Here is a 14,882-nt window from a genome sequence, read left to right as displayed (position 1 = left end):
CTGAAGCAGAACAATTTCTGTAGGTGAAATGAGTGTCCTTAGCTGATGCCAGCAGTAAGGCATGTAGAAGCCAAGACAAAATATAGACAACAATCTGTCCAGGCTCACTGGGGCTTTATTCTCAGGTTAAATAAAACATGAGGATCTGGGCATGAGTCAGTACTTGATTCTGGACTGACTGCTTTCTGTTGTTTGGTGTTCATCTGTCACCTTGGCATTTTCCTTCACTACCCAGAGTTCTTTCATTGCTCTCTGATAATGGGATCTCTTATGCCATATCCTATGTATTCCACTTTCTTGGTTTATTTTTTCACTCTGGTACATCTTCCATCTTCTAGAAGTCTTTGAGAATGAGTGGATGGGAGGTAAATTTTTCAGATCACGTATATTTGAAAATGTCTTTATTTTGTCTTCATGTTTGATTAATAGTTTTGCCGAGTATTGAACTCCAGATTGGAAATCACTTTCCTTCAGAATTTTGAAGGCGTCACACTATTGTTGCTTCACGTGGTGCTGTTCAGGCGTTCTTCAGTTATTCAGATTTCTAAATTTTTGTTTGTGACCTTTTCTTCCCTTTCTTTTCTGAAAGATTGTAGAATCTTCTCTTTGTCTCCATGGTTCTGAAATTTCATAATATGTCTTGCCCTAGATCTGTCTGTTCCCATTTATTATCTTAGTCGTGTGAGCGTTCTATATTCTAGGAAATTTTGTCAATTTTATTTCTCCAACTCTTCTATATTCAGTTTTTCATTTGTTATCTTCTAATTTTCAAGAATTTTCATTTGTTCTGTGAATGTTCCTTTTTTTAAAAAAATAGTATTTTATTTTTGTTTCATGGATTCAGTATCTTTTTCTCTGAGGGTACTAATTTTTTTTCCCTCCCTAAATAATTTGGTATCTTCTACTTCGCTTTTTAAAATTTTTTGGTCTATACCTACCATGTTAGAAGTTTTCCTTAGCTGTCTGGCCATCCTAGGCTGTCATGATTGAGATTGGAGGACAAAAAAGCTGTATGGGAGCTCCAGATCGTGGGTGGAACCTGTTAACATTGAGTTTTTATATAATTTGAATAAATGATGTGGGAAGAACTTAGAGTGACTGCCAGTTCTTTGGTTTGCCTTTGGATGTAAAAGAAAATTTAATGTAACAAAGGTTTTTCGGGGTTGTAATAGGGAAGTAAAGTGTTTCATAAGTTAACTGGAATGCAAGATTATAGAATTTTTAAGAAGTGTCTGGGTAGGAGGGAGAACACCTAGATGAGTTAGGAGACATTGTCTTCTGTGTGAGAATACAATAAATTAATGCTAGCAAGGCACCTAGAAGAATGCCTGCTTTCAGAAAATAGTTTTTAATTGAAGTGAATAAATAAATTATTGGAAAAAACTTAGCTCTTGATTACTATTTACGAAAGGCACAAAAATAATATATTATTATTTATCACATAAGCTTTATTAGAATTTTACCAATTTAGGAAATATTTTTTCAGTGGACTCATCTGAAGCGTTTCCTCTGCAGATTCCACTTTTTTTTTTTTTCCAGATTCTAGTCTTAAGATTATTTGTTTACTGAAGAAATATGTATCTAGCACTTTAAGAGGTAACTCTGAGGAAACAGAATCACAGGAAAGTTATGGATCTCTCCTAGCGGTCAGACTTGGGCAGCAAACAGTGTGGTTAAGTGTCATTTGCTGAGATAATGACCTAAAGAGGGACAGATTTTAGAGAAAAGATGCCAACATTTTCAACCAATAACTTTCATCAATTTATGCATACTGAAGAGAAATACTTCTCTTTTAAATATTCATATACAACTGTTAGGCCAAATGATTAAAGATGTGCTGGAAGGCCAAGTTAATAGAACATTCCAAAAGCAAAAAAACAACAAACGAAACAACCCACAGCAACAACATGGAGCTGGAAAAGTTTGAGCTGGTGTAATTCATAGCTTAAATAAGACATATTTTTAGCCAAAAATCCAGGCTGCGTAAACAGTAATGCTTGATTTTCTAACAAAGCATGAACAAACAGAAAAATCTCAAATAAAACAATGGAAGCAAAGCAAAATTGTCATAAAGAATAAGAAGTTCAACTTTGTCTTAAAACAGGTATGGGAAGGGGGAGGTTTCTATTTATTGATACAGAGAATTGATATGAAAAGCTACTCTATTCTGCCACAGAGTCTAAAAAGGACACCAAGTCACTTCATAGATAACTTGGGCTGGATCATGAGAAGAAAATAGAGAAATTGGTTATATTAACTATGACTGTTCACTCTCACTATTCAGGATAGAAGGGGGGGGGGATATTAGTAAGCAAAATTAAAAGGAAGGTTTGGCATATAGACTAATCTACCGTGCCTTCAGGGCTTCTGGAACACATCTAGAAATAAAGTAGTTAAAAATTCTTTCTGGTATTGAAGAAGCATGAACCTTCAATGACCAAAGAAAATAATAGAGTAGAGTAGAAAGTCAGAAAATGAATACATTATGCTCTGTGACTGGTTTGTTCCTCCTGTGGAAGAAAAGGCATTTTCTGATGACTAGCTATGTCTACAAAAGAATGGACAGGCTTTTCTGACAAGAGCTGAGAAGCCATGGAGAACAGAGTGGAGGCAAAGAAAGGTGAATATTCAAGAGGATGAAGAGATCAGAGACAGATCAGAGTGGCCACAGTGATACAGAGCAGCAGATGTTAAATCTAGAGAAGGTCATAAAGAGGATAATTAAAAAGTTCTCAGAAAGCCTCCTCCGTGCAATAGAGGGAATGGAAAAGAAGAACAGGGGACCCTGGACCATGACTCTGTGAGTTAAGACTCTAGACATGCCCTTGACGAAGGGTAACAGCTGTGAATTATGGAGAGTGAGCTGGAGTATTAGGAGAGAACTTCTGTGAGGAGGCAAGTGAGAGAAAGGAGCTCAGAGGAGCAGACTTCCACGAAGGGTCCCAGATGGTGTCTGAAAGTAGCAATAGAGGAAGCTTCAGCCTCCCCTCTGGGCTTTGAGCCATACAGGGCGTGGTGGCATGAGGAAAGGAAACTTCCTCTCAGAGGAGGGTAAGGTTTCAAGGTAGGAGGAGAGGAAGCATCCGGGCAGAGGCTGAGGGTTTCTGGAAGGAAGTCGTTCGCCACGGAATGGAGGTTCTTGAGGGCACAGTAGGAGGTCTGGATGGGGAGTCAAGCAGTGTGGTGGTTGGGTCGCAGTAGGGGCTCCACTGAACACATGGCACTGATGATGAGCAGGAGCCTGTGTCCAGGCTGGTGAGCAAGGACAGCAGTGGTGTGAGGTGTGGTGTGTTTGACTGAAAGTGCCCCCTCTCCTCAAAAAGGAATGCCAGCCAACTTTTGATTGGATAGTTTTTATGTTTTCATTTACTCCTCAGATACCTTTTGACTCTGTGCCATAGGCAAGGCACTATGGGAACTACCAGGATGAACTGGGAAGTTCACAGTCTAGTAAATAAAATCTTCTGTTTCTTGGCCCTGGCAGACAAAGAGTTAAATTAAAGGCATTAAATAGTTGCCTGTAACAGACTGGAAGGACTAAGCTGAGACCATTCCTCGCCTTCCTGATTGTCATTCTTGTCCTCACCTTTACTTTCTGGGGCTTTCTTTTATGCTCCAGAAAAGCCAGAGAATCCACGTGTAAGTGTAGGGGAAGATGCTCAGCTCTCAGCAGGCCTGCTGGGCATTTCTTCATCTGGCTAGCAAGGTGCCTATGCCTTACATCTCAAACTTGAGACTGCAATTCTCTTGATTCAATTCGTTCCACATTATTCTCTCCTTTTCTCTTTCATAAGCATTCATACAGCAGAAGTTAGTTAATTTAATTCACTCCAAGGGTTATTTAATAACGTTTTGAATTAACTATGATTACTTTTTCTTCTTGAATGTTGAACTTTGTAGATTTTATCATTTTTTGGTAAATAGAGGTACATGTGTCCGTGATTAACTAAGCCTACCAAAATATGATTGATTTGAATCCATGTTACTTAAAGATGTGAGAAAGAAGAGAATTGTAAATTATTAAATGTCAGAACTGAAAAGTATTAAGATCTTTTACTCCTTCATTTTGTACCTGAGGAAATCGAGGCTCAAAAGGTGAATGAGATGTATGAGTAAATGTGCAAGCTTAGACTATTTTAAAATTTGCACAATGGGAGCTTTCATATTTTCTGACAGTTGGTGGTAATATTGCAGAAGAATCTTTTTTTTAAACCACTAGGGAATGCTGAAATATCAACTGATCAACTGTAATGGGGGAAAAAAAAATCAGTCTTAAGTTTTCTGATTATTACATCTTTTCTGTTTAGCAAAATAAAATGACCTATATGATAGTCTGTAAGGATTCGAGGGAAAGGAGGTAAATGCTGGGGACACTATTTTAGATTTATTGCAAGTCACACCATTTCAAAATGATTGTAAGTCAGATATTTCTTGTAGATAAGCAAATTTTGTTCTCCCCTCCTAGCTATGCAGGGCATGAAAGTGTACCAGAAAATCTGCCTCCCTGGTTCGGTAAGCAAAGCTGTCTGTGTTCGTAGAAGATGCTGGGCCATAACCCATCTTGTGGTTATTTAGTTTAAGGGGAGTGATGTCGCACTGATTCTGCCTTTGGGAAAATGTCCAGTCCCTGAGCCCCACAGGCTGTATGGCAGTCCGGTAGTATGGATGGAAGACTTCTTGAGCAGACCCCATCGTGAGATTTGGTTGGGAAATTGGACTTGGGATTCTTCTGTCCTTGTCCTCTTTTTATCCCTGTCCCTGTCTTTACTCTGCCATTAAAAAAAATTGAACTTACAAAATTTCAGCTTTGACTCTTTTTCTTTTCAGGGTATTTTTAAAAGGGAATTTTTACATTAATTTCCCAAAGTGTTTTTGTTGTTGTTGTTGTTGTTGTTTTTCAGTCTCTCTTGTGTAGGGTGTTTTTGGATTATAACCAGAGAATGAGGTGTCTTTCCAGCCAGGTGTTCCAGGTGCTATAGAAATCGTGTATATTCTCTGTATAGTCAAAGTACTATGTAGATTTATAAAATTGAGCCTACTGATGATCTCATTTGAATCCTTGGTATGTTTTCTTTAGCTTATATGACCTGCCAAAGTCTGAAAGTGTTAAAATACTATACTATGATCAGATTTTATCATATCCCCGTATTTTTAGAAGTTTTAGCTCTAGATATCTGGTGGCTGTATTGCTTGTCCATATCATTTTTATTTAAAGAAATAGAATTGAATAAATGGAGAGAGACATACTATCCAACTGAATGGGCAGACTTACCATCATATAAATGACAATTCTTCCAAAATTATATGGAAATTTAATGACATTCTGATCAGAAATCCAACACTTTTTTTTGTGTGGGAGGGGGCACTGGTTAGAATTACCTAAAAAAATGTTAAGAGAATACTTAGGGGTGGGGAATTTTCCTTATCATATGTTAATATTACCATAATGCTACAGTAATGAAGACATTGTGATATAGAAAATATAGAATTAAATCAGTTGACTGGAATTAACAGATTCTAGTATTGTGAGAAATTAATATATGATAAAGGCTGAATTTCATTACACCGGAAAAAGGAATGTTTATTTGATAAATGGTCGTTAGCATAATTGACTATCTGTTTCAAAGAGAACAAAATTAAGGCTTTACACATACATTTCTGTGGGTGAAAGATTTAAATGTAAAATACAATGATACTGGAAGATATTTTAGAACACTGTGTCATTTTGGGGTAGGAAAGGTCTTCACAGACAAGACAGGAAATGCAGAAGAAATAAAGGAAAACATTGACATTTAACTACATAAAATTTAAAATTTCTTTTTGGCAGAATACACCATAACATATCAAAATACTTAATCACACATCTAACAGTCAAAAACTGGATACCCTTAATCTTTGAATAGGGAAATAGACAATCCAATGGGAAAATGGACAAGAATGTAGACAGGCAATTCACAGAAGAGAAAATGCACATTGTCCCAAAACCCATTAAAATGCTGCCCGTACTAGTAGGCAAGAGGTACAGATCAAAATAACAACTTTGGCTTGGCAGTCTCACAGTTAGGTCTGTCCTATAGAAGTAAAAGCACCGGTATTTATGTGCACAAGGATATTTATTTTAACATGTTATTCTTACGGTAAGAGATTAAAAAATATCTGTATGTTCGATAATAGGGAAAGGGCTGAACAATCTGTAGTACATTTGTACTATGCAATGTTTGGTATCTGTTAATAAGGATGCCTTGGGTTATGTGTATTGATTAGGAATAATCTTTATAATAGATGAATTAGAAAAGGAACAAATTTCAGAGAGGTGTTAATAGCATGATCGCATTAAAATATGGGTATAGAAGAAGATTTGGGAGGGTGGACACACACACAGATGTTACTATTGATTATCTTAGGTGAATAGGATTGAGAGAAGGGTGGCAACGAGGAAACAGATTTTTGAAATATATAGACCTTTGCACTTTCTGTCTTGTTGGCATAAGTTCAAAACATTACTATTTATTTAAACCCATAACTCACACTTAACTTATCTAATGTCTTATGACTTGCCATGAAGCCTGGCGTTGGCCTGTTGGCTGGCCTTTTAAGAAGGCGTGCTGGGCCTCTGAGGGGAGAGCCCTGACTTCCACTCCCTGGCCTGTATGACTTTCCGGCTCCTTTATCTGTCCCTCTCATTTCTGTGATTCATCACTTCAGCCGTTTTCTGGCCAATATGCTGTTTCTTTGCCCCTTTATATTTCATTTGTGCTAGACCAGGTTGATAATCAGTGGAGAAAAAGCACAGTTGTTCCAGCAGTGTCCTGTAAATCTGTGGTCTTCCAGCTTCCCATGATCCCTTTAAGATGGCTCTGCAGCCCTTCTGTTTTCCCTTGTTAGCTCTGTCCTTAAATGCAAGTGGTATTTCAGACAACCCCCTTCCTCAAACTTCTTGCACTGCCATCTCTTCTCTAGAGCAGCACGGAGCTCAAAACTCTGTAGGGAAAATGGAAACTCCATAAACTGCTTGCCGCTGAACATGCAGACGTAACCCTTGTCTTGTGCCAAGGCTGACTGGCCACCTGTGCTGGGGCTGCTAGCCCTTCCGGTCTCCTGGGAGGCTGGGAGGGATGCGGAGGTGGTGTGTGCTCGCTGCATGGATTAGCCCGGCCATCTCCTGTATCTCCTCCATGTTTCCTCATTCATACATCCCCAGGAGTAAGTAGCATGGCCTAGAATACCTGTGTCTGACTCCTTGTTACCTCCCTGGCTTGTCTATGTTCTATGCATGCTTGTGTAGAAAGAAAGAAGGATATTTGGGTAAAATCAGGAGAAAACAGCATGAGCTAAAGAGAGTACAAGATCTCAAGAGTAAAGATGAAAGAAATGATGGAACAGACCTAAACAGCCTTTCTTTCCCCTATCCAGATGCTTCTGGCCAGGGTGGGAGGAAAGTGGGAGACCTGTATTACTCTTACCTAAGCAAATGAAGGTTTAGTTGTTAGGATGGCCAAACCACAGCGTTGCGATTTCTTAGCTAGAGTTAGAAGCCTGGTGGTCATATTTTGATACTTGTGTTCTTTTACAAGTTTTTCAAAACAGATGAAAGATAAAACTTTGTAAACTAGTGTTCTCCAAGCATGTTCTATAGGAAAGTAGCTTGGGATGGGGCTTGGGAAATACCGAATTAATTAACTCTTAAATGTGCTGGCTTGCTTTGTGAATTTCCAAGTATAGTGTTTTCTATCTTTATGACCACAAAGCCTTTTTCTGCACTTCTCTCCTCTTTCCTGAATGTATATCATGTGTCCCTAGAAAAATAGTTTGAGAACTGCTAGAGGATACAAATAAATATGTGGCACTAAAAAATAAAAAAAAGAGAGAGAAAGAAAAAGATCAGGTTGCATGATGCCCGGTAACGTGACTAGTCACAATTTTTTATTCCCTGTCTCTGTGGTTTTTTTGTACATTTTGAATATGGAAGATGACTTTTTAAAAATGAAACTTATTTTGACTAATAATACTATAGATACTTATTTTGTAAATAAGCATAGTAGAGTTCTAGTGTGGCTAACACTTTGTGTAGAACTGGAAGTTTATCATACTATATTATTTCAAGGTTTCATTAGGATTGACCTGGATTTTTGTTATTTGAGTTATGGTTTTTATCTTCTTTTCCAGCGGCAGCCGATTAGGAGGCCTGGTTACGGTGCTGTGCTTCTTTTTCAATCATGGAGAGGTAGGTAGTCAACAAATATTTTCAAAATCTTTAGGGGATTGTACTTTTAGAAATACAAGTTTCTTCTTTAAGTAGTCAGTCAAATATTTTAAAACATTCTAGGAGATTTTACTTCCAGAACTACAGGTTTCTTTTTAAAATTTAATTTCTTTAAATTTAGTCTATAGTAGCATTCTTTAAATGTTTGGTCTTATTTTCATTCAAGTTTTACATTAGCGTTTATTTTAAGTTAACTTTTCATGAACATTATTATCTTGATTCTGTGATATATCTCTTAGTGATTTGAAGTAATAGTGGGTCTGCGTCAATTCTTTATATAATTTAAAAGTTCGAAAGTTTAGCTATAATAGAAATAAGTCAACCATGGATAAAGTTAATTTCCTTGTGTGGGGATAACTTTTTGTTGTAGGAGCTATATAGTGTGTTTCTATTTTAATGCATCTTATTAACTTGGATGTATTTTTAAGTCTCCTTTGCAGAATATTATACCTGTAAACTTGCACACGTCCAAGGGTTTTCTAAAGAGAACACTAGCAAAGAAAGTATTGACTCTGGATCCAAGCTACCTGTGTTCAAATCCTGGCTTTGCTGTTTAACAGCTCTGAGACCTGAGCAAATCATTAATCTCACCTGCCTTAGTTTCCCCTTGTAAATGGGTGTAATAATGGTCCTTATCTCATGGGATTATTGGCGAGTTTAAGTGAATTCATAAGTGTAAAGTGCCTGGAGCAGTGTTTGGCACATAGTCTAATTGGTACTTGGTATCCCTTTTTCTTAGGAGAGTTATTTTAATCATGCCAGTGAGTGGTTTATGTACCAGAAAATAGTTGTGAATTGTTATTTGCTTTTAATTTATGTAACTGTTACTTTGTATTATCGTTATTAATAACTTAGTTTAGATTAAATTCTAATAGAAATTCAGGATGCCACTGAAATCGTTCCACTAAATCAATTGTAGTTGTAAATGAATTTTTATTAATATATCTATACCTGGTTTTCTTTCATGGTAAATCTTGTATGAGAGAAAGAAAAGAAAGGTCAGCTTGTTTTGTATGAAGTAACTTAATCCTTTTATGCATTTATAAACTCAGTGTGTATAATATTTGAATATGCACATATTATAAAGCCCTAAGAGTAATCATACTAAAACTTAACTATAGAGTCAAGGTTGAACTTTTTTTTATTGTTCAGTGGATTACTCTTGGATGTTGAAGTAACACATGCTTAGTATTTAGAATCACAGAAATTTAAAGCCAGAGTGGCCTTACAGATTAGAGCATTTGAGAAAAATCATTGCAATATGGTTTGGTTTGCCTTTGAGGAAAAAAAAAATTTTTTTTTTTTTTTTTGCCTCTTCTTGACTGTGGTTGCTTCTGAATGTCATAGTGTGGACCACAGAACATGTGGAGGCACAGATCCTGTGAGAATGACCTAAGAAATCGGAAGTGACTACTTAACAGTGAAGGAAAGGAGCATTGAGTGTTCACAATAAGACGTTGGAGGAAAGAGATTATAGAAAAATTTGAAGCCAAGGTGCAGTTTTAAAGACACCTCTCTGTTAAGCAGAAAGGTCTACTGTATTACCCTCAGTCTAAATTAAAGATTTTCAATTCCTGATCTTATGTTTTTCTTATAATTTTGATACTCATGTAGCGTGAGCATCATTCCTCACAAAGTCTTTTCAGTTTATACCAATGAAATTTGGACTATTCTGTTCATTTTTCAGGTTGAAAGACTTCTTCTTCTTCTTTTTTTTTTTTAATACCTTTCACCTACTTAGTGTGTTTAAACATGCTTAGACATCACTTTCTACTTAGGAAAGGGTAGACTAAATGTGATTAGAATTAGAATTGCAATTTTTCCGAAATAGTCAAGTAGGTAATTGTACTTTATATCAGCAACTTAGCTTTTGAGTAGAAAAGTGACCATTTTGAGTAAAGACATTAAAATTGAGGGAATAAACTGTAGTTTTGGGTAAAATAAGGGTGAGAACTTAAGTAACTAAAATCATTTTATTATAATTTAATAACTGTTTTGGTTTTCAGACTATGAGATTGTCAGACCCAATTATTTTCTGAATTTTAAAAATGTTGCCCAAAGCATATAATTTTTATATGAGGGAAGCATCCACTCTGGTAGTACCCATTCACACATTTAGTGAACTTTTTTAGAGCATCACAATGTGTATTCACTGAAATTGCTGGTGGGTTACTAATTGGTACTTGGTATCCCTTTTTCTTAGGAGACTTATTTTAATCATGCAAGTGAGTGGTTTATGTACCAGAAAATAGTTGTGAATTGTTGCTTGCTTTTAAGTTCTATTTCCATTATTCAGTTTGCTCTCTATTTGAGTCTAAGATAGAATATAGTGTACTTTTGAAAATATTCTTTCACTCAGATGGTTTTACAAGGGAAAATTTTGGCCTCAACAAAAGAACTACAAGATGTGTAGTAGAAAAGGATTAATCAAATGATTTAAAACAGAAGTTGAAAACCTTTAAATCTGGACCCTGTGAAGATGCAATAAAGAACTCACTAATTGCTCATAGTAATGATCAATAATATTGAGGTTATATATTTCATAATAAAAATTATGTCGATGTTTCACTTATCAAGCTTTTTTATTAAATGTTGATTCTGTCCCTATTGAAAATTATTGCTAAGAGGAAAGCCAACAGTTTTACTCTGCCTTTTAAATCCTTCCTTATTATACGATCAGATGTGTGCGCCTGTGGCTTGATGCTGCAGGATTTTTCGCATGCTGACTGAAAAGCATTTAGAAGAGTATATGAAAAAAATGAAATATAATATTTTTCTTTAATTTTTGACTGTTAAAAATTCATTATATGTGAAGTAGGTTCGTTTAACTTTTTCATGATGAGATTTTTTAAAAAGTTATTACCCAGCATGATTGATGGTGTTTTATATAAAACATGCTCACAGATAAAAAGATAGGCACATTTATGAGGAGGAAAGTCCCTCCCCCTTTTTTTTTTGAAACTAAAGTAAGTAAGTCAAAATAGTATATGAAAGATTTGCTTTAGAGGCATATCTAATTAACCTTTTTTTATTACTCACAACATATTTCTGACCCATATTAGTTTCTTAAATATTTTTGAACTGAACTGAGATAATGTACATATAAATGTCTGTGTTCCTAATTAGTTTTTGACATAGTTATGTTATTTATGTGAGATTTGGAAAACTATTCTTAGGACACTTTGAAAACAGTTTCATTAATCCTTGGAATGCTCTTGTATGATAGATAAGTAGCAAATAATAATATTCCAGTTTGCATAATAATTGGAAACACTAAAAGGTTAAGTGTTGGCTCAAGGTTGTGAAACAGGGATAGGATTCTAAGTTTCGATTAACCAGTAATCTCTCCAAACTTCTCTCAACACAGACAGCTCTTAGATAGGGGAGTAGGATTTCAAAGATAATACCACAGTTCATCTTTTCAAGTAAAAAGTACAGAGATCTTTCCTTGCTAATTTGTGAAACTTGTTCTCTTCCCTTTCTCTCTGTCTCTCTTCCTTTCTTCTTCTTTTTCCCTCCCTCCCTTCTTGCCTTTCTTTCATCCCTTTCTTGTGAGGGTCACATTTTGGCCAGGAACCTTATTCTGGGTCTTCTTTTTATTCAGCTCAATTAAGACAATGTATACAGAGGGCTCACTGTATGCCAGGTACTTGTAGATGTTGAGGATATGTTGATACGTCAGTAAAACAAAGATCCCTCTCCTTGTGGATAATCATGTGAAGGTGGGACCACTTCTACCTAAGGTGGGGGAATACTGGCTTATTTGGGGAGCAGCAAGCAGACCATTGTGACAGGAGCAGAGAGTGAAAGGTGGGATGTGGAAGGAGCCTTTTCTGTAGTCCTTGTTGGTCACTGTAAGGTTCATTCGGAGAAGGTGGAAAGGCCATTGGAGAGTTACATGCAGAAGAGTGATGCGGCTTAAATTATTTTTTATATTAATTTGGAAAATAGTATGAGTGCAAGATGCATTATTTATTCAGACTATTGAGAGATGTGCTTATGGATTTGTGAATTTACATTAAACTTGCATTAACTCCAAAAGCCCCCCCCCCCCCCAAAAGAGTGTGCTGCTCTTAGATGGGAATGTATCTATTGCTTACATGAAAACTGCCTATAATGTAGTAGAACTGGCCTTCATCCCCCTTCATGACCTGGGCCCTGCTGGATCTCACCACTGTCCAGGCTGTTTTCTTTGCTTCAGTCCCACCGTCCTTTCTTCTCTAGTTTCCAGAGAGGACTACTCCTTTTCCTGCCTCAGGGCTTTGGTACATAGTTTCCTATGCCCTGTATAATTCCTTCCTTTTTTATCTCCTGGTCATCCTTCACATCTGGATATTTGTTTGGGTTTCAGTGATATTTTTCATCCTACAGATCTGGGTTTCCATCTGGTATAATTTCTCTTTGGTCTTAAGAACTTTATTTAGCAATGTGGTGAAGATCTGGTGCCAGCAAGGTCTCTTAGCTTTTGCCTGTCTAAAAATGTCTGTATTTTGCCTTCATTTTTTGAAGTGTATTTTTGCTGGATAAGAATTCTAGGTTGGTAGCTTTGCCTTTCAGCGCTTTAAATGTCATTCTATTGTCTTCTGGTTTCCGTTGTTTAATGAGTTATCGTTCTTATTGTTACTCTGCATGTAGAGTGTCTCTTCTCTGGTGGTTTGAAGACTTTCTTTTTATATTTGGTTTTTATTGGTTTGATGGTAATAAACTTAGATGTAGGGGCACCTGGGTGGCTCAGTCGTTAAGCGTCTGCCTTCGGCTCAGGTCATGATCCCAGGGTCCTGGGGTCGAACCCCACATCAGGCTCCCTGCTCCGCGGGAAGCCTGCTTCTCCCTCTCCCACCCCCTTGCTTGTGTTCCTTCTTTGGCTGTGTCTCTCTCTGTCAAATAAATAAAATCTTAAAAAAAAAAACAACAAAAAAAACTTAGATGTATGTGCCCAGTTGAAGGCTCACTGAACATCTTTGTTCCATGGGTTGATTTTTTTTTTTTATGAGTTTTAGAAAATTTTTAGCCATTATCTTCTCTTCAAATATTTTGTTTTTCCCATTTTCTCTCTTTTTTGAAGATTCTAATTCTGTGTTGGCCACAAATCTTTTTTGAAAGCATTGGTAAGTGCAAGGTTTAACACAATATTATAGTTAACATTAAGCAATATAAAGCAGTATTATAACTAATGAGGCTGTGTAGCTTTCAGAAGTGGGGTAATTTGTTTTAAACCTAAACATTATACCAACAACAATTTATGACTGATCCTATAAATATCAGCTCTAGTCAAAACTCTTGGAACAAGCCTTAAATGTGATCTGTTTGATACTAACTATAATTTATAATTCAGTAGTTAGTTGTACTCCTATTTCATTTTACATTATGAAGAGAAAAGTATATTAGGTGATAGATTTCTAATAGTGTAACTGAACTATTTTGAAAGTAGAGCTTGACAAATGAAGCTGCCTATTACTAAAATTCCTTGGTTTTTGATTCTTGAGTAAATGATTTAAAATTCAGGCTTTCCTAAGCAGACAGAAGGAGCTTGTTCTTGTCAATACCTAAGCAGTATTATGCTGCAGCATTATTCAGTGCTTTGAAATATGTGCTAAAAATTATGTACTCTTAGAGGACACTTTAAGTAAAGTGAGATTTTCATTGAGTTCATTTTCACAATTCAGGAATGTCTTGTATTTTGTCTGAGTGCTTCATACAGTGGTGTAACCCCTTGTGAAGGAGTTCGCACATTTATTCCCTTCTTTAATTCCTAAATTTGAGGACAGTGCCTTTAGAAGGCATTGGCGTTTTGAACTGTCAACCTATTATAATTAAAGAAAAATATTTATTTGTTGAAACTTAAGGTATGATTAAAGCAAATCTGTGTACTGTTTTCAAATTACACGGGGTCATCTGGACCAGCAATTATGTTTGTAGCAGCTCGAGTAAAGCACATTGTGTTATCGGAGAAACAATAGGAAGCACTTTCACATATTTGCGTTCATTCACCCTTAACATTGTAGAGGCGAAAGATCTTGCTCTTTGTTTCAATTCTGTAATTTAGCCTTCTCATCCAGCTTTACAAAGGATGTAATTGAGTTTGAGAGAATTGAGTGCCTTTAGCTATTAAGGAAAGAAATTTCTAAGAGATGGCACCATAGTTAAAATTGGGTAACAAAATAAGTGTGAGTAAACAGTCTGTATGAAGAAATTCTTAAATTGTACATTACATTGTTTAACTAATTTCTTCTTGGTTTTTGCACAGATTGATAACTTTATAAATTGTGGTTATATATCTCTACTATCAATCATATTGAAATTTCTAGTTAATTTCGTGAACTAACAGATTTTTAAAGTTGTGTTCCAGTAACAACAAATACACATTTTACAAAAGACTTTTTCAATCTTTTCAGAATTCTCTTGTGTGTATAGTTCATTTATAAATAGGTATCTATGTTAAATCTCATAGAGGATAGTGAATTTTGGTTAAAAAGAGAAGTAAATTGGCTCAAACTTTTGTAGCAATAGTAGAAATATCTAACAGTCTGAGGTAGAGCTAAAATAGAGACCACTGTGGTCTTTGTAATTTCATATAGTCTTTAACTGCTTGAGTTGAAAGATGTAATGATTTCTTCTA

At 36.0% G+C, this 14,882-nt stretch overlaps 1 protein-coding gene across 2 annotated transcripts in view; it reads left to right on the top strand.

The window, feature by feature from the left end:
• Positions 1 to 14,882, top strand: part of DPY19L1 (dpy-19 like C-mannosyltransferase 1) — an 87,069-nt gene that overhangs the window by 30,247 nt on the left and 41,940 nt on the right. For both annotated transcript variants that reach the window (XM_044919956.1, XM_044919955.1), the window contains exon 8: positions 8,167 to 8,224. In XM_044919956.1, coding sequence (XP_044775891.1) covers positions 8,167 to 8,224 — 58 coding nt within the window. The remainder of the gene's footprint in view (positions 1 to 8,166; positions 8,225 to 14,882) is intronic.

This window comes from Neomonachus schauinslandi, chromosome 12 (assembly GCF_002201575.2).
Source record: "Neomonachus schauinslandi chromosome 12, ASM220157v2, whole genome shotgun sequence".
Classification (NCBI taxonomy): Eukaryota; Metazoa; Chordata; class Mammalia; order Carnivora; family Phocidae; genus Neomonachus; species Neomonachus schauinslandi.
The sequence above is the reverse complement of the archived record's forward strand: the minus strand, read 5'-3'. Positions and strand labels throughout refer to the sequence as shown.